Raw genomic sequence first — 22,602 nt, 5'->3', positions numbered from 1 at the left:
GCTGCCAGGTTTGTTTTATAACCTGAATAAACCTAGAGTAACAATACAGTTAACAATTCACTCTTGCTCCTATTTTAGCAGAAGGCAAATATGTTATCAAACAACAGCAGTGAGCATGTATGTAAAGGAAGGGAAGATAAGATGTGGCAGTTGTATCTCAAAGCACACACACACACCAGAAACAACTCAAAGCACATCATCAAGCTATGCACTATGTATATGCACTGATCGTCCATCTCAAACACACCGGTGTCCTTTATCTTCTAACCCTAGCTACATTTTATAATCCTAGAGCCAGCTATGCTCTAACTCAGATTCCCCACTCTGGTAGCCTTAGTCTGAATGTCAGACAGAACATTTGGCTAGCATAGTGTGCACACTAGCCACAGTGGGCTCACAATGTGATTTTAATTAGTATTTCTAAGATCGTTAGCAGGATGTGAATGGAAAGTACATAAGCAGAAAGCAACAGAGGTTAAGCAAGATTCACGGGGCTAATTTCACCAGCAAGATCTGCTATTTAAAAACTCCTAGCTTTTAAAAACTCTTAGCTTTTCCATACTTTTCTCCCTGACCTCAATGTAAGCAATACTTAGCATCTCCAGATCAGTAAAAAATGCTGAACTCCTGGCATTCCGCTAGTTAGTGATCTGAAAACAACTTTCAGTGTACAGTATGTCCTTAGTTAGGTGATATAATTAATCTTTGGTGTAAAAATCATAGCCACTGAAGACTTGCTCCCTACCCAATACATAGTAGCTCAGGGCATCAGAACTCTGTCATGAGAGTTGGGAATGGAATCAGAGATTCTTTGGCTCTACCCAGACTCCTCTGAAGGTGTTGGAGTTGTTAATGAAAAAAACTGGTAGGAAGGGCAGTGACACTTCTTCCTGATAAAAGAATTTCCACACACATAAAAACCTGTAACTAAGCAAATTCAGTATATACAGAGAAGCTGGCAACAGTTGCTCCACAGAAATATGCAAGTGTTTCACAGAAAACGGCCTCTGCTGTTTAGATCTACCTTTGACAGGATTTGTTACCTACGGTGCAGTAATTAGTCAGCAGTTGGTTTAACCACGGATACGCTGACTTGAATGCATTTTCATTTTGTAAAGTGTATCTCTGGTCACTCTTGTCACGTATCTACCTTCATCTCCAAACATCCATGTGACATATCTAGAACATCTTTTCTCCAGCAGAGCCCTAAAGCATTTTATGCATCATATTCTTAGACTGTTATTGATGCCCAGATATTTCCAGCATGTATCTTAGCACGGACTGGTTTTGTCCAGCGACAGGAGAAGCACACATTTATGTAAAGCAGTGAGGGATTTACAGTGCCATGCAGAGTGGAAAGTCTTGCTTAACAGTATTCTTCATATTGTTGACTTTATTTATTTTGCAAGGACTCAGAAATCCTGGCAAGTGTTGAGTTTGCAGCTGTGTGGAAACTAGAATCAAATGCTTACAGTATCCTCCAGGCAAAGTCTTTACAAATGACAAGTGCAATGAAGATGCCCTCTTCTCATCTACCCCTTCATTTTTGTTCCTTCAAAACAAGTTTTTCTAGGAATTTGCAACCACTAATTCTGGTAATAGTGAGAACTATTGGTGATCACTGGATGGTTGGATTGGGTGATCCTGTGGGTCTTTTACAATCTTGGTGATTCTATGATACTTGTGCAAATTATGAAACAGGAAAGTCAAATCAAACAACAGCGCTTACCCCGTTCTGTGTCATAGAGGTACACAAACTTTTCCCACTTGTAATAGGTCAAGAGACTCAAGATGGCTCCTTTTAGTGCTGGCCGCATTTGGATGACAAACTGCACGTCTGCATCTGTTGGGAAGCTGGGTGTGATGAAGGACGTGTGAAGGGCTCCACAAAACGACGTCAGTGTGTTCATTGACATCTGGTCATAGAATCCAAAGATGGCATAAACTCCTCTGGAAAACTGGGAGCAAACTGACAAAGAGAAACAGGGGAATTAAAAACTGAAATACAATGAATGCGAAAAAAAAAAAAAATTGAAGTACATTTGAAGTGAGCCCACCAAGCAATCCTGAAATTATTTCGTATGATGCAGCAGACCAAATGAATTTGTGAAATATTATATATTAATTTCAGTGTAGCTGACAGAGAGATTGCAGCAGAGGTGGTAAAGGAACCTCACAGATCAAGTGCAAAGCTCTGTCCATAGCAAGGACTGTGATCGGGAGATAAATGAAGTACAAAACAGCACAGAAGTACTTCTAAACCAAAACATTTCTGGACTGAGATAAGCAAGTCCCTTTTGTAATGAAAAAATGTGTTTCCAAGAAAAATGATGACTCAACATCAACAATTCCACTTGCCAACAGTTGGATTTAACAACAATTTTTGAATAGCCATATATAATCAATGAAAATTATATAAAGAAATATTACATAATCAAATAATATTAAGATGTTATAATAATGAAATAAGCAAGAGAGTTAGGCACAGCAAGACAAAGAATAAATAGGAGGCTTACCCGTGTCGTGGGCTCGCTCAGGAAACTCCAGTGGAGTGGATCTCCCAAAGAGAGAGAGATCCTTCCCCACTGGTAGTCAGCTCTTAAATGGGTCTAGGAGAGGTGCAGCCAGGCTCCACCCCTTCCTGCAGCACAGGTGAATTGCTTTCACCTGTGCTCCCAGGGCTGACTCATTGCTCGCCTCAGGTGACTAATCAGAGGTTCAGGCTGTGACTCAGCAGTTCCCATACAAGCCCCATTAACCATTTTTGCCAAAACTCTGCATATTTAGTTTTTCAGAAAGCAAGGAGAACATGTTACTGGTTAGGAAGATATGACTTCTAAAACAAAATGTACAACATTGCTATTTCTATAAGTACCATCACGAAACATTTCCTATCATAAATGCTATTCAGAATCACCAAAGCCTGTTAAAGTAATTTCTTAAAGGATTCTCCACCATATTAGCTCATTAGCCTCACGGATAACACCTTAGATAGGTACTCAGGTGTGAAAATTCAATTTTCTTCCAGAGGTGCAGATGAAAAAATAGTAATGCCATTAAGGAATTTAAGTGTTTAAGGCACTCTAACAGGCCTTGACCAGAAGTAGACACCAGCAGCAAATAACAGCTGATGCAAGCAGAAAAGAGATGCACACGAGACAGGAGAGGGAATAAGGAGTACTGATATCCTAAAGAAAAGTTTGCAAAAGTTCTCAAGCACAGCCAAGAAAAGATATAAAAGAAGTTATAATGCAGCAAGAATTAATTCCCAGAGGCATGACTGAGGAATTAAACACATGGTTTCAAAAGGCATTTCATTAAACTACATACCAGCAGGATATAAAGTAGAAAAGCTACCATAAAAATTATCCGCTGAAGTAACAAATAAAAGGCAGTAACTTACAGGTGAAAAAAAGGGGAAAATAAAGACTATGTGACAAAGTCTGGCAGTCTCCAAATCATTTCAATGGCATATAAACTCTCTAATTCCATCATAACAGTCACTGAAGTGGGGCAAGCAGGAGCTGGGTGTCCTCATATACACTGAGTCAGTATCTCACGGATCAGGCTTCTCTTACATATTTATTAATGGCCTAGTTTACCAGTTTTTATGTAGATTCTTACTGAGGAGAAAGCAAAAAAAGAGCAAGTCAGTGTATTCCAGGAAATATCCCTTCACGCAATGCAAACAAAACATACCTCCAAAAGTCTCCCGATGCTCAATGCCCAGAGCATTTCAAGCCATCCCAGATTCACCTGTTCTTTCTTATCAGCTTTGAGGCTCAGGAATACTGCTGAACTATGACTCCAGTGAAATCTCAGAGTTATAAGAACTGAGTGAAGACTCAGCAGGGGCTCAGAAAGCTTGTGCTTATGTTAGCATAAGCTAACCCTCTCAAGCAGTGAATAAGCAGAGACTGAAATCAGGCTGTGGACAGCCTGTTGTTTAGATGCTGTGTTGAGGGACGTGGTTTAGTGAGAACTATTGGTGATAGGTGGATGGTTGGACTGGATGACCTTGTAGGTCTTTTCTAACCTTCATGATTCTATGATTCTATGGTTCTATGACCATAAATAGGACCTTCTCCAAGCACTATCCAACAGCAAGATGGAGCTACTGTTGGCAGAAGACAACCCACTGCAGCCAAGAGCTTCTGATCTGGCCCTTTGGCTACTTGCAACTATTTTTCCTACAGAATTCTGGAGGATCATCAACAGTAACTTCTAACAAAAGTATCCTCCTGCCCAGAACTGTTTTCCAACTTAGATCTCTGTTCTCTGCAGATCTTTACTTTTAATAGGCTATCAGTAGACCAGCTTTTAATATCTTAATCTCTTAAACTCCTCTGCTTTTTTCTTTATAGCTTATTCTTCTTGACTATCTATTCTGCATGCACTGTAGGGTGCCAATTCAATTTTACTGGCCCATTTAAAAGCCAAATAAACCTTTGTTTTTATAAGGGGAAGATAAAAAGACCAATTATCTTGGTCCTCGATGTTCATTTGTGTTTCTGAACTGACAATTTTGTTATGGTTTTGTAGCACTGGGTCTTTTGTTTATTCTGTAGCCTAATCTCCTGTTTGATCAGATGAAGCTCCTGAAGACATCCATGAAGCCATGGCCATCCAAAAACCAAACACATAATTACATTCATTTTAATGACATTACTATTCTAACATCAAATTATTCTAAATCAAAGCAAAATAATAATTACTAAAAAAAGTAACTAAACCTTAGCTTTAAGCTCTTTATACAAACTGCCTTCAAATTGACATTCAGAACAATCCTCATTTTAGAGTAAGAATTCTGGTATTTTCCTTAATTAACCACCATTGATTTATATTTGTTTTTCCCTCTTTGAAAAATGCACACGGTCAAACTCATACTCTGGCATTAAAGAACTGATTTGGATGAATCCTGATGAAACCTTGTTCCCCCCAAAATAGTCTTTTTTCTTTCTTTTTTTTTTTCTGACATATATCTTTAAGATGTGTTTTTAATTACAGTTATTGCTTCTGACACCGAGGATGTAGAACCATTCGCAGGACAGCACATATTTTACCACCTCATCTGAAAAAGCTGCAAGCTCTGTAAGAGAGGGACAGAGGGACAAAACACATACACAGCACTAGCAATAAAAACACAAACCTAATCAAACCCAAATAAATTAAATCTTTGCATCTCAGCTAAATAGCAGCTGAACCATCCACTCACCAGTAAACCCAACTTTTGTTGCTCCACCAGCAGTTCCATCCTCCCTCCAGTCACATCAGCCCTTTCACAGAAACTTGCCAAGATTAACCAGACATCATTTTCTTCACTCTGACCCCATGAAGGCTCCAGGTCAGAATCTCAAAAGGTGCCCCATTTCACATAAGTTATGAGATGTTTTCTGTCTTTTTTATAATTTATTTTTCGCTTTCCAGCTGTATTTAGCTGTCCTATCTTTCAGTGATTGTGAGTACTCCTGACACAGCAAGGTTGTACAGGCTCTGACATTGCTACTATCTAATGCCTGGAAGCTAAAGTCACATCTTCTCTGACACCTTTTTATTTTATTTTATTTTATTTTATTTTATTTTATTTTATTTTATTTTATTTTATTTTATTTTATTTTATTTTATTTCATTTCATTTCATTTCATTTCATTTCATTTTTTAAGTCCAATTCTCATGCTAAAAAAACTGAAACTTTACTAGGAACATTTATAAGTAGGTTTGGATTTTGCTTGTTTAATGAAAAGATGAATAACCCCCCCAAAAAAAATATGTGGGTGGATCTTACTGTGTCATTCCTCCAGTTGACCCCATCGATGCTCCCCAGCATGGCATGCAGTGCCCTCAGGACCCTACAGGCCCTGCAGTCAGGTCTGGGAATACAGCACCTAAGAAACTTTCCCCTCTTCATGACTATCTGTATGGACAAATCATTTCCACTTTGTTCATCAGTATCTTGTAGGACGGTCTGAAAAAACAAACTCATATCACAAGGGTGCTGTAAAGTCTGTTTTATTGATAATTATATCCTTCTTTGGGCTGAAACTCTCCATAGGAGTACAGTGACAACTGATATTGCTGTTTGTTGCCCACTTTGGTTCCCCAGTTTTGTGTTCTGCATTTCCCTCAGCTGTGAAATAATTTTATTCCCTCCACTTTCCTCTGCCAATTGTCTTGGACTCTATACAATTCTCACTGTCAAACTCTGCCAATGGACTAAGGGCACTACTTTCAAATGGAATAACACACAACCTATTGCAGACCGCTTGCTATTTTCTATTTAAAGTCTCCCTGCTATGACTTCCTTGCTGCAACAATACAGGGGTTATCATTAACTCCACTTCATACAGCAAGCATACCGGCTCTTAGAGAGACTGACAATGTCTCTACTTCTTCCTTTCCCTTTCATTTCAATACACGGAATGAACAGGCAGTCTCTCTCTACTTGGAGCCCTGAGGAAATGAGCACAGCAGTGCCCATGAATGCAGAAGGAGCTACTTTGGGGATGCTCCAGGCAATACGATCTGAGCATTTCCTTTAAAGACAAACTCACTGTATTTAAAATGATCATTTAAATGAAATGAAATTATCTATTACTAATAAAACTCGTTTTCGCATTAAATTCTTAAGGCACTGAATTCTGTCAAGAAGAAAAGATTTCATTGTGTTGTTATAAATTCAGCTGAAAAACAGAAGCATTTCTGAAAACAACAATTTCTGAGATAGTTAATAGCAATTATTCGTGGAGATGGAGGTGAAGCAAGGAAGTTACAGCTTGAAATTGGATCCAAATCCTCCTGAGACCTTGGCCATAACATCACTTTGCATCATACTTGATAAAAAACATGCCTTTGCAAATATCAAAAATGTCCCCCAAACAAAAAGAAACCTCACAGCAGAAAGCAAAATAAAATGATGATGTACTGTTGGTACTTCATTCATGGAATCAAACAGTTTTCTCAGTGATTCAACTCAAGTGTGTTTTATCTCATTCTCAGAAAACGCTACTCAGCTTGCTATGATGTTCTATCTAGTGACCTCTTCATACATAGACTCTTCCCTCACTTTGCATTTCTTTTTAGAAGAGCCAATAAGATAAAAAGATGTTTTTATTTCACTAGGAAGAGAAGAGCACTTTTGCAAATGACAGGCATAAGAAATATTCAATTCCTATTTTACAAGCCCATTACTGAAAAGCAATCCAAAATGAATGTCCAGATCCAAGCACACCCAAAAACACTCCCTGAAGTCAAGATCCCGCTCTAGATCACTTTTGTCACCCTATCACAACTCCATCACATGCTACTAAATGACAGTATTCATTTATTTTCTACTTTCCAGATCACTTTGATCACAATCACAGCTCCTGGGTGCGGGGTGCTCCACAAATACATTACCACAACCTCGATTTCTTTCAGTATGCCCAATTATTTATAACCTACATGACTCCACTCATTAAATTTTATGCATTTTGGCCTCTGTATATCCTCCTATAGTCAAATAAAACCCTAACAATGTACGTGAATTTGCCGCTTGCTGGATCTGCTCTTCACACTGATTGAAACATTCATATGAATTTTATGAGCGTATGAAAAATGCCAGCTTGCAACAATAAAAATAGGCCACTTAGGCTATGGCAGTGCTAGTAGGAGCACTAACAGCACTGAGCTACAGGCACACCACAATGCCAAGGGGTGCCAGCTGAGATCTGCAGTGACTGCTCTGTTAAGAAGTCCTATCTGAGGTCGGAGCCTTTTGGACAGAAAGGCTGATGAGTGGCACAGCTTCAGAAAGCGCTCTGAAGAGACAGGTTCATTCATGCCTGAAAGACTTTGTCCATTAGCATAATTTTACTTAGGTAAAATTACTTAGACACCTCTGCCCACAAACTGCCAGTTCAACACATACACAAATAAAAGCTTCAGTAATTAAAAAAATAAGCTAGCATACTTAAAATGTCAGTAACAGAGAGATCCTTGAGCACCAAGTTGTAAGACAGACAGAAAATCAGGCTAAACACCACCTACATCGTCCTGAGAAAGATGTACTTAGCTCTCTGACCATATTCTCAGAAAATACATACAGGTGACCTGAGTGATGTGGAATACACTGTGTAACTTGCTGCTATACCTGTCTGCTTACTGATTAGTCCTGAGCTGCTTTTAAAGCTAAGACTGCAGAGTCTGAGCCATTATGCTCTCTCTCTTTCCATAAACTTGATGAAACTCAAGCACAAAACAAATATTTTATCTTGCATATATACCGAACTATCATAAATGTTTCTGTTTTCTTAAAGAAAACACATGATATTCAGAATCCCTATATTTGCAACACATTTCTCATGGTGTAAGTAATGCAGGAGTCAGCCACTCTGAGCCCATGAAGAGTGTCAGCCCCTTATCAGTAAATCCTAATTCCAAAACCATTTTGTTTCACCAGGATCACTACCATACACTGATTTTTTAAAACTCCCAGGATCCAGAGAGTCATAAGAACACTTCTTTTGAAAGACTATTAAATAGATTATCACGGCTCAGTTTGAAGGATAATCTACTGGAATTCGAGGAAACCAAAATAGGTGGTTTAAAGCTTAACATGGATTAAACGTGAGAGGAGATTCAGACATGCCATACAAATCAACCAGTACTTGAAGGCTGATTTTTAAAAAGGTATTAAGTTTTTGAGGACTATACTTCAGTACGTGCTAATCAGAATACTGCATTATCTTCCTTGCTCCTTTACAAGATGAAGTTCAAGCTCTCAGATCAGGCACTGCACAGCTACATCCAGGTGTTCTATTTTTAAAGCCATCCATGCAACGGATGATGTTCTCCCACTAACAGTCCAACTTCTGTCCCAGCCACACCACCTCCAAAAGCTGTTCACAATGCAAATTTCCTTTTAGTTTTCAGGGGGAAGACATCAAATGCACACCACTCAGTTTGAGATAAAATGCTTTTAGAAATGCTTTGTAACATTACTGCAAAACCCAGACATAAATCATGTGCATTTGTCACCCATGAGCTTACTACCTTTGCTGGTCTTGACACCAAAAAAGGCATTCAGAGGAGGAGCAGCAAGGTTTCTCTTTGCATACAGTTAAACTCACTGCTGGAGAGAAATGGAAAGGCACTGGTTATCTGCCATACCTCATCTGGTATGACTTTCATACAGGCAGCATTTGATGAAGAGATGTTTCTGCTCATTTTCTCCAGGAGAATCCTGCCTTGCCAACAACAGCATCATGCACAATGCCAAGGCTCAGCTCTTGACAGCCCCTCATTCCTGGATGCTGAGAGTTCGGGTGCTGGCCTCCGGCACAAGTTCTGGGCTCACTGTTCACTGAGTTCTTCCCTTGAGAAATGGCTCCGTCTATCACACATGCATCCACACTCTGTTCTCCCCAAAGTGTGGCAGATAAGCCAACACCTGTGGAAAGGAGTCAGAGGACCTGGCAAAGTTTTCCCCAGGAGAGACTAAATATATCCACAGCAAACAATGGTCACTTGTGCCCTTCCCTTCTTAGACTCCATCTCATGCTTCACACGAAGTCCCTGCAGACACACAGTGTGCATGCAATGCCAGTGTCACATATGCTTGAGTTAAATACCTGGTTTCCATTTGTTTTACCATTTGAAATGCTTCTCATTTCACCCTAGTCTGTTATGCCAGCATCATTACTTAGGATTATAACTATTTTCCTTATTCTCCAAAGTGATTTTTCTAAAAACATTGATAAGAGGTAAAATATTAAAAAAAAAAAAAAAAAAAAAAATCATTGTTTCAAAAGTCACTTAGTTATAAAACACAGAAATGTAGCAGCAGTTTACATAGAAGCAGCCAACATGTTTTTACCCAAATGCATACTCTAGTAAACAGACAGTAACATTGAACAGTTTGACATAAAATCATAAACCTTTCTATAGTTCCATTCAAAGTAACAACAGTTACATCAAGCACAGGACATCAAGCACATTGCTTTGGAACAAGAGAAGTGCCCCCCAAAAGCATTTTTTATGTGAATTTCACAAAATCTTTTTGACCAAGGAATATCCAAGTAACTATCGTTGTCATTTTCAGACATTATCTATATTGTACCTCTCATCAATAGTTTAAGCAACAGGGAGCAATACGAAGGGAAAAAAAATTACCCATCAGGAGCATTTTTCAGACTGAGATTGTTATGCAGAACATTAGGCTGAATATCCCAAAGTGCAAAAGGTTAAAGGCAATCAGACCTGCAGGTCAATGGTCGGCTAGCTAAAGTACTCCCATGCTCTAAACAAATTTCTCACCCATTTCATTGGAACATCCCAGTACAGAAGAAGTAGAAAAACAAGGGCGTATTATTAAATGTATGCTTGTTCAGCAGATCCTTCCCTAAGTTATTTCAGAAGTTGACTTCATTCTGGGGCCACTGTGATGAAAGGCAATAAATCAAAACAAGATTCTGGCAGCACGATAGAAGATGAGCTGAGTCTACTGAGGTGCTGCCACTTATAGGCCTGTGGGGATCTATTACCAAGTGTGAGACAGGAGAGGCGAAATGGGAAACACACCTGGAAACACTGATGTGGGGAAAACTCCCCACCAGGTAAGACCAGGTAAGGCTGCCAAGGAGAAAGAGGATGTGATCACAAGTGCAGCAACTGTGCAAGCAGCCTCCAGCTCCCAGTTGGCTCTGTGTCTGCCCAGTGCCATACTGGCTAACGTACAACCTGTCTTACCCAGGGCAACAGACCCTAACACTTTCCTGGAGGCTCTGCAGCAGGACTCCAGCGAGGACTGCCACAGTGGGTGCATCCTGGTTCAGTGGGCTAAATGTCACATTTCCATATCTCCTCCCTGTGTTTATTCAGGTTTCACGGGGCTGAGCAATTCTCACTGCTCCTCGTGCCATGCCGTTGTCAGATTACCAACCTGAGAGACGTGCCATCAGCTAATGCAGTCAAGGGGAAAGAGCAATGAAACTTGGCTTCTGCAGCCGGGGAAATGATATGATCCGAAGATGCTCTTTAGAGAGCATCTCCAAATCCAGACAAAGACCACTGCAGGAGAAGATCCCAAGGACCCCCCTGGGGGGTGGATGAGCACCAAGAGGCACATTCAGTGCACTGAAAGAGCATGCAGAAGCTAAATCTCAACTTCCTCTGTAAAAATGCCACCTCCCTCTCCCCACATTTAGTTTGGTAGCATTTCTATCTGCCTTGCTGTCTGAAGAGTCCTTGTTACCGATCTCCTGGACCATCATGATCACATCTGACAATAATTCACAGCCCAGTTCCCTCAGCTAACTCAGTGCCTTATTTACAGGAAACAAGAAGAATAATATTCCGTATAAATTATGCATAATCACTATTTATCACGCTGGGTTAATTGGCACATAACGGAAGAGTTGTCTGGTGCACAGCTGAGTAATGTGGAAGCCAAAAATGATGGAAACGTTACAGCAAAGGCCTGGTTGTGAAAAGTCACACTGCCACATATTAATTCTTAGCTGACCTCTGCCCTTCCAGAGGAGGAGGGACAGACTGAGTCTGAAATGATTTGATAATCTCAGAAGGCTTGGACAGATTGTTGAAGCTGTAAATACTGAATCCAGCTCTGCTGTAAGTCAGCAGTGAGGCAAAATAATAACCTGCTGCAATTCCATTGTTTTTCTGGGCTCCATGAAACCCCACTACACTCAAAAGCACCTGAGAACAACCTGGTCCATCATCAGGGGCAGTGTGAGGTCGTGGCCAGTGAGTGTATGATGGTGAAAGCCTTTTCGTAGGATCAGAGAATCATTTCAGTTGGAAGAGACCTTTGAAAGCCAGCCAGTCCACCTCCCTGCACTGAACAGGGACACCACAGCTCCATCAGGTGTCCAGCCCAGCCTTGGGAAGGAGTACCACCAGCTCTCTGTGCAACCTATGCCAGCACCCCATTGCCCTTATTACCCTTTTCTCCCATCTCTCAATCTCCAGCTTTATCACAGAGGTAACAGAAAATGAGATGACTTCCATAACTCCAAGTGTTGTGAGTTAAAAGTTGTTTTAGTCACAACCCACCATCCAGACCAGAGAACACTGCTATGATCTCATCACATTCATGGTCTCATTTCCACAAACACAAACAAATGCAGAACTGCAGATTTTAATTCTGGATTATGTTATCACTATTACAGCTCCTCGATATGGAAAAAAAAGTCAATAAATAGCTTTCTCCTGGAAATACTCAGACATTTACCAAGACTACCAAGCTACTCACATTAAACATCAGTGGGGTGTAACGGCTGCTTTGCATCCACACCTTGCTGATCAGGAGGCTCCTATGCCTGAATTATTCATGCATACTGTAAAGCCTAAAGTGACTCAAAGAGCAGTTTTATGTGCTAAAGCATCTTCATTGTGTTGTGGGTTTTTTTTTGTTTTTTTTCCTTTTCACTTTACTGCAAGCAGCAACTGAAGTACCTGGCAAATCTTCTCACTGAAAAGATGTATGTGCTGTGCATTTGTTGTTGCAGATGTATGGTTAACCAGCTTGATCACTGCAAACTTCTGACTGTTTTTACATCCTGAGCTGGTACATGACTGGATTAATCACACATTCTGTGCTTCAAGCACACACCTGCTTCTCAACAATATTTCTTTGTAAATAAGATATGTATATGTAAATATGTAAAGAAAATACATGTTCAAGCAACTTCGTTGCTATTGAAATAAGTATTTTTTCAACCTACTGTTCAACTTATGAGGCTGCTCCAAAAGCAATGCCACCTATTCTGTGATGCTGGCCCACAGCATCAGAGGTGGATGTTGGTGGCATGACAGTAAAGGTTGAACCTTCCCACCAATATCCCATTCAATTTTGTGCCCGTGTGACAGATGGCAGAATGGCCTTTGATATGGAAGTGTGTATGGAGACAAGGTGTGTCACTGTATTCTTCCGTGTGGAAATAATGGCACCCATTCATGGATGCTTGCTGAATGTCAATGGAGACCAAGCAATGGATGTGAACATCGTAGGGCTGGATGGTGCTTTCAGCTGTGGTGACAGCTGTGGGGCACCTCTGCTGTTGCAGATTATTATTACGAGTTTGGTATGCAGGCTCTGCTCATTGCTGGCACGGCTGATGGTGGTGATTATGCTGGGAAATACTGTTCTGTAGCAGAGAATTTATCAAACAGTGCCATTGTATACTTTCTATCTGTTGTAGTTTCCATGAAAATAAATAGGAGGCATTACTTTCAGAGCAACCTATGTATATCAGGTCTACTTTCCAACTCATTCCCTGGCTCTCTTGGTTCACAGAGGAGCTCTGCTCCTAGAGATGCATTAGTGACCTTAGTCCAAATTCCTCTGTAATTGCAGTGTTTATCAGAAATGCCTAAAAATACTCCTCTGGCTTTTCACAACGATCCCTAAATATTTTAATACACCAACAAATTCCAGTTATTCCACAAAAACATTTTGTAACCCCAGGAAGGAGAGGAAAACCAAGGAAAGTCCAAAACAAGGGAATCACAGTGTTCTTCATGTCATTCCTGGATGTGGGAACAAAACCTCTGACCCTTACGGCAGGAAACAAGTCTGAATTTCAAAAGAGCAGCGTGGTGTGGATCCCTCCCTCACAAAGCTGCAGCCAGTACCATCTAAAATGGCCCATCAGGGTGCATTGCTCAGATGAGTCTCACCAGTGCCTCCAATGCAACTGCGCAAACACAGATCAGTGCCACGCTTTGGGGAACAGCCATAAAGTAGCAGTGTGTGCCTCTTAAGGCAGCAGTCCCTGTAGCAAATACATCAGCACCAAACAGCAAACTAGAGCAGTGTGGATGATAGCTGGCCATAAATTTCCTTATGTTAAGAGAAGTTCTGGCAGGGCTGTCTGGATGCTGATGCTGGAACTATACCATGAACTCCATGAAAACGTATCCACATCCTACCAAATATAAATGTATTGGTTTAATTAACAATATCTTGAAGATTAATAATATACATAATGACACCCAGTTTTAACTCGCAAATGAACGTCAATTTTAGTTTAAATTTAGAATAAATATTTTTCTTACATTTAAGCTATTATAATAGTCATCAAGAAAAGCACTCGTGTCACTCAGCAAAAATCTACTCATCACAAACTTGGGCTCTAAAACAGGAGAGCTCCTTCTTTACGCCACCCCCCACACATATACCTTATGTCATTCTATACTCCTTATCAAAACTGCAGGCAACAGACAGCACTGTGAGAATGTGCCTTTGTGTTTGCTTAACCCAGTATGTTGTACGGAGGCTGAATTTTTGTAATCTGTGCTCAAGTAGATTCAGCAACAGTGTCAATTCTTTCAAAGCAGCCCATACACAGATTACTTTCGGACTTGAAAAATGTTGTAGGTCTTAGAATTGATTTCTTTGCTGAACTTAGGTGGTATGGCTTCTTAGATAGATTAATGGAGTGAGCGAAGTGTCTCTCCAGACTACAACAGAAGGCACAAAGGACCTCATTTTCCAAGAAATGTCACTAAGAGGCACAGAAGACTTCTCTGTACTCTGATAGTCTCTGTATATTTATAATTTACATGAGCCAGATCGGGCCCTCCTTCCCACTGGCAATGTTATCAGCAAGACAATACTTTCCTATAACAAAAATAGTATAGAAACTTGCATGAGAGAAAGGAATTTGATAACAGAAGAACTTTCTCATAATAATTTAATAAATTGAAGACAAAAAAGATTTAAATCCTCTGGTAGTGCTGAATAAAAAGGACTGATATATTCCTCAGCTCCTCCAAGCTTCCCAGAAAAGCTCAGACAATGTTTCTTACCTCCTGCTCTGCAGAGATCAACTGTAATAGAAAAATAGGCATTCACGTTCCTCTCTCATGTCATTCTTTGCCTGTGGGGCTAAATTCTCTGCTGAATCCTCCGTAACTGTGAAACATTTCATATATTTCACATTTGTTTCTAATCTTTTATATTATAGTAATATATTTGTAGCTTCCTTTCTGGTTAGCAGAATGGTTCTGCATCCCGAAATTACTGCCTGGACATATAGCAAGCTACTGGCCTTTAGAGTTTTTAGGACTAAGAAAAGTTTGCAAAATCCCGCCAGAAAGACAAACAAGCTTTGGCTGTCACTGGTTGTAGTTAAGCACAGTGTCAGCCCAGTATTTCAAAAGTCTTGAGACCTCCCAAACCTAAATCAAACCAAACAAATGCTGAGTTCCACGAATGGAAAACTCCTACACAATCAAAATCATTAATAAAATAAATAAATAAATAAATAAAACCACCAAAAACCCCACATTAAAGAAACCAACCAACCAACCAAACATTTAGTACAGACATGGTACTGAGGGACATGGTGTAGTGGGGAAATACTGGTGGTAGGTGGATGGTTGGACTGAATGATCTTAGAGGTCTTTCCCAACTTTGGTGATTCTATGATTCTGTAAACCCTGCTTGGTTCAGTAGCTCAGAGCAACTGGTCTAATCCCAACTCTAAATCCTAAAGCTGTTTTACAAAGGAAAGTAAGCAGGTTTTGAGTTACTGGACTGCAACTGTTTATGGCTCAAGCAGTACATTTGTGTTGTCCCAGCTTCTTTTCCTCACTCTCCTTAAGGCACTTGTTCCATCCTTGACTGGTTACAAAGATCATTTTTAAGGTAGTTTCAGGCCCTGTGTTCTGTGCAGATCCCTCAAGAATTTTTAGGGATTTAACAGCATGCTTTTACATACAGCTCTTCCCCTTTTCCTTTCTACTGTATACAAATTGAAAGTAAAAAAGTGATTGAAGTAACACGGAGATACAATCCTGCAATGAGTCTGAATTTGCTCCTACATGTGCAAATAAAATAGGAAAAACAAAGAAACAAACAAAAAACTCCAGTTTTTTTTCCTATCAGGGAGCACTTGAACAAAGTCCACGTCTTAGACATAAGCAGAGCGTAACTAACAGTCAAGGTGCTGGATCCTTCTCCAAGCTGTGGCTGCTCTGCATGCACTTGGTCCTCTCCTTTCCCCCTCCCAGCCTCCAAACCCAAACTATTCATAAATAAAAAATATCCTATTATCACCAAATTAACTTTGCATTAAAACATATTGTGGAGTATATTGATCGGGAGTAAGGAGAAACTGACATAAAAATGTTTCTCTTCCCAAGAGGACCATTAAGACAAACGTAAACAATACAGTATCTAGTATTTCCATGATTGTCTTAACATTTTCTTCAGTAAATAGAAGTGACAGGTAAAGCAAATACGTGAAATTAATCATGCTGGATGGAGCTGTAGTCTTTTGAGAAGACGTATTTTGATGCTTGTTTCTAAAACTGTGGTAGCTAAAGAGCCCATTAAAACTTCCCATATGAGGGAAAGTCCAAAGCATAGCCAGTTAATTAGATGCAACGATGAGGGAAATGCAAGATAATTAAGTTCTCCTCCTAAAAGATTTATTTCTGAAGGTCAGGTTTGGGTTATTTGAGGAGAGTGAGTGAGAAACTCATCCCACCCCATAAAGCTTAACTCATCTTTATGGGACTCTTCTCACAAGCCAAGCAATCGCACTGTTGTGTAGCTGATTAAGAAAGTATTGATTACCATAATATTACACCATGATGCCACTGTACATAGAATTTAAAGATTTCTACCCTTGATACAAGCTGACGTTGCCTGCACAAACCAGAAATATGTCTTTCATTCACACCATTTGCTGTGAAAAAGAAAAGGAAAAAGAAAAAAGGAAATTTGATAGAAAAGGAAAAAATCAAGTTCTGAAAAAAACAAGGAAAATCAATCACAAGAGGAAACATGATTAAGAAGACAGGATTTGTTCTTTAAACTGCATCAAAGTTTCTTTGTTTGAAAAGTTAAAGTGTTGCCTAAGCTTAGAAAAAAAAAAAAAATAGATGACCCTGGATAGACTGGGTGAAGAACTTGGGTTTGTGATCATCTGTTACATCAGTGCCTCTCAAAAACACACTGCTCTCCCAGGGGTGCTGCTGCTAACGAAGATCAAAGCACGAGCCTGAACTGGAGTATCCAACCATTCACCCAACCAACCAATTTATACAGATGAACTGCTGTTGTGTTCATGGAGTGCACAGAATATTGAAGAATATCATGCATAAAGACTTTGAGCTACACATATGCATTCCCTCAAATGGCCTTTCCCTATCTCCTCCTCTCCCTTGGTTTTCTTAAGAGTGCAAATAACCGTCACGTACAAATCTTACTGTTATAAACGACCTGGTATTTTAAAAATAAGTTATTGGCAGCAGCACAGCTATTAGGAGAAAGAATTACATTAATTGGGGTTTGTAGGAGCGCAGTTATGAGTCTTGATTCTCTGTATGATCACACACATGCTTAACTCTACCAAGGCAATTCTGCTCAGTTTTCATGGGAAAATTCAATATGTGAAGTTAGTAATTTTTGTGCTTGTGGGCATGTGACCAGGGGTACCAGACAGAGCAGGACAAAAATCAGTCGTCGTGCAGCTCCAGAAAGGAAAAATGATGCTTAGGGAATTTCTTAAAGCTTCCAACTGAAATAAACAGCAGAAAACATCAGAGCTTTCCATAATTAAGAAAAGAGAGAGGAAGAGAGAAAAGAAAGACTCCCCACTACTTTTTTCCCCCTCAGACTGTCCCTTCTGCCAAGGAAACCAGAAAGGCAAAGCAGGTGAGAGCACACACCTAGCAAAGATGCCTGCTTCTCCACTCCCAAGTTAGCTCTTTGCACAACTTGATACAGCCCCTGCATAGTCAAACTTGAATCCATGCTTTAATTAGAGATAAGAGGAGCACCTACTGTTTGCATTTACAGTCTGTCTGGTTCATGAGCAGCAGGAGCAAGTTCAGCCATCACAACCGTTCGGCTTGTGCCGCTCTGATGCATCATTTCAGCAGGGGAGGCTTCCGTAACAATTAAGCAGAGTCGTTCACAGCTGAAGATGCTCCTAAATTTTGGCAAGTGCAGCAGTACTGCTTTACCTCTGCTGCTGTACCTCGTCTGCTGCTGCAGCACACACACGTTACCAGAAGAAAACTCCTCTCGTGCTTCATGCTGATGGCACGCAGCTGTGGCTATTCTCCATGAACACGTAGGACACCTGTTCTGCTAACTCCTCGAGTTTTAGGGAGGATAAGCAATGTAAATATCCCGTCTCCTAACACTCAAGTAAAATTTTAGAGAAATATAATGAATTTTCAAAAGCAAGTCACCGTCATTTAGCGTGTCTGTATTACACAGATTCTTTGTGGAGACAAAGGAAAAGGAGAAGTATGAAGCAGAAAGAAACAGACGGATCTCGCAAGGATCTGAAGCAGCAGTGACAAGAGCTGATCAAATGAAGTTTTTTCGTTGCAACAAGCGTATTTCATGTGACTGAAGGAAATCCTCAGACTGCGAATAAAAAGGAAGAAAGAGCAAAAGAAAGAGACTGATTTTCCTGCTCAGGAAATTGGTAGTTCATACTGCAGAAAACAGAAATTAAGCTTAAAAAATAATCAAATTGAAAACTATCGTAGGCGACACAAGGTGAGGAAGAATATGATCCTTTGGAAACTGAACAACACATGAATTAGTACAGATTTCTACCCATTATATTGCCAGAAAGAACAAATTGCTCAATACCATTTCAAGAATCACGGCGACATAAATCTGCTTCCATCCACTTAAATCACATATACGAACTCAAGCTGCTCCAGCTGTGAATTCAGATTTACATTTTTTATGAATACTTAAATGTAGTCATTTAATAAATTTGCTGTAATTTCAAGTATGTGTTAAAGGGATCCTACAGTTACACCTGTCACCACACCATGTGCACCATTCAGATTATGTCCAGTGGACCCATTAATACAGACAGAAATGGGGAAGGTCTACTCGCAGACAAACCTAGCTGAAGTGGGGCAACTACAGGAGACACTGGGGTTATTTCAGATATAATCAAGTCAACAGCATTAAAGCAAATGAACAAAAATGCTCTGAGCACTTTAATCTATTTTGGATCACTCATTACTGCTGAGCAAAACAATGGAAATTTTACAGCACTTAAAGTACTTAAAAATCTAATCTTTATTTAACGATCAGAATTTTTTCAAAATAAGAATCATTAAAAATACAGCAACGCCATTGATGAAAGGCCACATCCTATAAAATGAAACTGAGGATTTTCTTTCAACGTTCAGGGTTAGTTTAGCACCGAGCTGGAACAACAGATTGTGCCAGCAAGGGGACAGAAGCTGCTCTGAGGGGACAGCTGCTGAGCTCCTCCAGTGAATCCCACAGCAAAAGGAGGATGTGATGGAGCACCCAGGCAGTTGGGATACACACCATTAACCAAGAGACAGAATGAAGGATGGAAAACTTTGGAGGGTAAGTGTAGATGAACACAATCAATGCATCACTTTTTTTTTTTTTTTTAATAAAAAAAATGAGAAAGACAGAACTTTTTGTGAAGGCAGAACTGCAGAATGGGTTTGCACATGGTTTTCTTTGATTCTAAACCAAAACCATGGAAATAGAGTAGCCTGAAATAGCTTTTGAGTCTGCATTCTTTAATCAGTTAAAATAAAAACATCTCTGTCCCCAAGGACATGGTTTAGATTGTTTAGACCTGTTAGCAGCCTCTGGGCTTTCACTGTCAGCTCATTTCAACATAAGTTCATTAACTGGTTGTTTCTAATGCAGTTATCATATGAACACTGCTCCAAAGGTAATGCCTCCTGTTTTATGATGTGGGCCCACAACATCAGAGGCAGATGCTGGTGGTACGGCAGTAGAAACTTGAACCACTATCCCATTACATTGTGTGGCCGTGTGACAGATGGCAGCAGAGGGGCACTCCGACAGAAAGGCATCTGACATGGGAGTGCATACAGAGCAAATGAGAGGAACTGAATTCCTCCATGCAGAAAAAGCTGCACTCAATGACATTTATCGACACTCACTGAACGCTTCTGAAGATCAAACAGTGGATGCTGAGCACAGTGAGGCGGTGGATGGTATATTTCAGCAGTGGCAACAGCGATGTGAAAGTCAAGCCACATTCCTGATGACCTTGCACAGTTGTCACACTACAAAATGAAGAGCATCTTGATCAGGTCTTCCACGTGAATCAGCAGATTATGATCAGGGTGCTGTGTATGGAGCTGAATATCAATTTTAATAAATTGGAAATGATGGTGACAACATGGAATAGTGCAGAGTTTGTGCAAGGATGCTCGAGGTTTGTGAGCATCTAACAGATGCTCACCCAGGAACAGAAAGAACACCGTATGCAAGTTTGTCAGGACCTGTTGAATCAATATGAGGCTGAAGGTGGCAGTTTCCTGTGTCACATCATTACCATTGACTCATCACTGGTACATAGTACATAGGTACACTGGAGACATAGTATAATCACTTATGTCAAAATGGCAGTCCGTGGAGTGGTGACATGTGAATTCACCTTCAAAGAAAATGTTCAAGACGTGGGTAAAGTGATGTGCGCTGTCTTTTGGGATAAGAAGGGGGTGATTCTTCTGGACTTCCAAGAACCCAGACAAACCATCAGTTCTGGCCATTAGATCATGATGCTGATTATGCTGAAGGCCCAAATTTCCAGAGTCAAGCCAGGGAAGAAGACAACCTTTCTCTTGCAAGACAATAGTTCAGTCCTCCCAAGAATCTGAAGACTATGGAGCATCACTGTCTCCCTTGGCTGGACTGTCCTACCACATCCACTATTTACTACAGATTTGGTGTCTTCTGACTTCCACCTTTTTGGGCCAATGAAAGATGGAGTGCATGGGCAACATTTTCCTAGCAACGATGCCATCATAGCAGCTGTGAAACAGCTCATCTGGCACAGATCTTTACAAGCACAGTATGCAGGCTCTTGTTCATCAGAGGAAAAATGCATAGCTCACAGTGGTGACTATGCTGAAAACTAGATGCTTGTAGACAAAAATTTGATCAACCAAATAGTGTTATTGTGCTCTTTGTATCTCTTGTTGTTTCCATGGAAATAAATAGGAGGCGTTACTTTCAGAGTGACCTAATATCAGTCTCTGTGACTCCATTCTCTTTTCCTTTAGGTAACTTCTAATATTCATGAATGAGGATTAAGGAAAGTCTATGTATATGTCGTCTGTAAGGATGTGTAATTCAGTGCACCATTTCATAACCCAGCTGTCAACAGAAACAACATTTTTATAATACATGTATTGTATGCGTGCCAGTATGAGATGAATAGTCCTGTAACCATAATCAATACCGTTCATTCAAACAACTGGCAGTGGCATTTCAGACAACTGGCAATTTCATCAATTTCACTGGGCTGCCCAAAAATAAACATCTTGAGATGGATGAATGATCTCTGAGGCTATCTATAAATATTACTAATCTCAGCTGTTTGTTTTAGGGGGTTCATCACCGGGATCTGCACAAGTCTCTCATCAGTGCAAAAGGCACGGCAGGCTTTAAGAAACTAAAGGAACACTGAAGAGTTTGAATGTTGTTCTTTTCATTCACCCACTCGCTGCATTTATATGTTGATCCCACTGAAAGCACCAGCAACCCCCCGGTGTTTCGGCAGCCCCAGCTCTGCAGGGAGCTCGCATGGTCTGGAGGATTTGTAGCATCTCAAAGCCAAACTGGATTGAAAGGAAGCTCCGACGCCCTGAGTAAGCCTACCCTGGGGTAACCAGTGTCAGTTCTGAGGAAACCTGAGCAACTTTAGGATTTTAACTACTTCAGTGCTAAACCTGCCCCCTCTCCATAGAGGTTTTGAGAAGGAAATAAGCCTAGCAGCTCAGTGGGAATGAGATTGAAGCACGAGGTGAGCCCAGGCAGAGGGAACAGAAAGCGCCATTCGCAGACCAATTTGTGTCCCTGGGAAGTGAAATAGCTCTTTTTTAAAAATTATACCCTATCCGCTTCTATCTATTAAGGTAAGTCAGACACAAAGAAGAAGAAAAGGAATAAAGGCAGCTGACTAAAGGGAAAAAGCACACCTCTGCCAGCGAAGACCCCACATAAAACTTTCAGATGTGTGAAATGGAGCAAGATCCAGCTGCTGGGGGCTGCATGCTGTGGCACTGCTGCTGTCCCATTGACACGCTGCAGAGCAAGACCCAAGGATGGGGCTCTGAATGCAGCCTGCAGGAAAATCTCCTAACCTGGGGAATGATTTGGGGGTTTTTGACCCTATTTTAGCTGTTAGGAATCACAGTATCCCTGGTGTGTGCTCCAGGGGAAATACAGGAATGGTCAGTTCTCTCAAAGAGCTAGGGGATGGCACTTGTCTGCTTCCAGGCAGGATTTGTGCTGCCACGAGACATCACTGCAGAGAGCTCAATACACATACAATATACTGCAGCAAATTCTTCCTTGCAGATACCAGGAATGGGAGCCAAACCTCCGTCACCTCAGCTCTTTCTCAGAGTGCAGTGCTCCAGGAAACTCCCTCAGAAGAGCTCTGCAGAAATGCCCAGGCCCTCTGAACACACTGAGCAGGACACAATGGCTGGGTGACCAAACAGCTGCTGTGCTGAGCTAAAGCATCATGCTGTGCCACCTGCACCCGTAAGAAATCCCTGCTCATTCTTACAGCCTGTTGCTCAGAATATTGA

At 40.6% G+C, this 22,602-nt stretch overlaps 1 protein-coding gene across 6 annotated transcripts in view; it reads right to left on the bottom strand.

Moving 5' to 3' along the window:
- GRIA3 (glutamate ionotropic receptor AMPA type subunit 3) overlaps nucleotides 1–22,602 on the bottom strand; it is a 142,179-nt gene that overhangs the window by 106,416 nt on the left and 13,161 nt on the right. For 5 of the 6 annotated variants that reach the window (XR_016470933.1, XM_090149996.1, XM_031602747.2 and 2 more), the window contains exon 3: nucleotides 1,730–1,969. Coding sequence is in view for 5 of the 6 variants with exons in the window: in XM_090149996.1 (XP_090006122.1) it covers nucleotides 1,730–1,969 (240 nt within the window). In the remaining variant the exon portion in view is untranslated. Of the gene's footprint in view, nucleotides 1–1,729; nucleotides 1,970–2,516; nucleotides 2,577–22,602 lie in introns of those variants that run through there. The other variant, XM_090149997.1, reaches the window with a different exon arrangement.

This window comes from Phasianus colchicus, chromosome 14, assembly GCF_987193195.1.
Source record: "Phasianus colchicus chromosome 14, bPhaCol1.hap1.1, whole genome shotgun sequence".
Classification (NCBI taxonomy): Eukaryota; Metazoa; Chordata; class Aves; order Galliformes; family Phasianidae; genus Phasianus; species Phasianus colchicus.
This window is presented reverse-complemented; position numbering and strand designations above follow the sequence as displayed.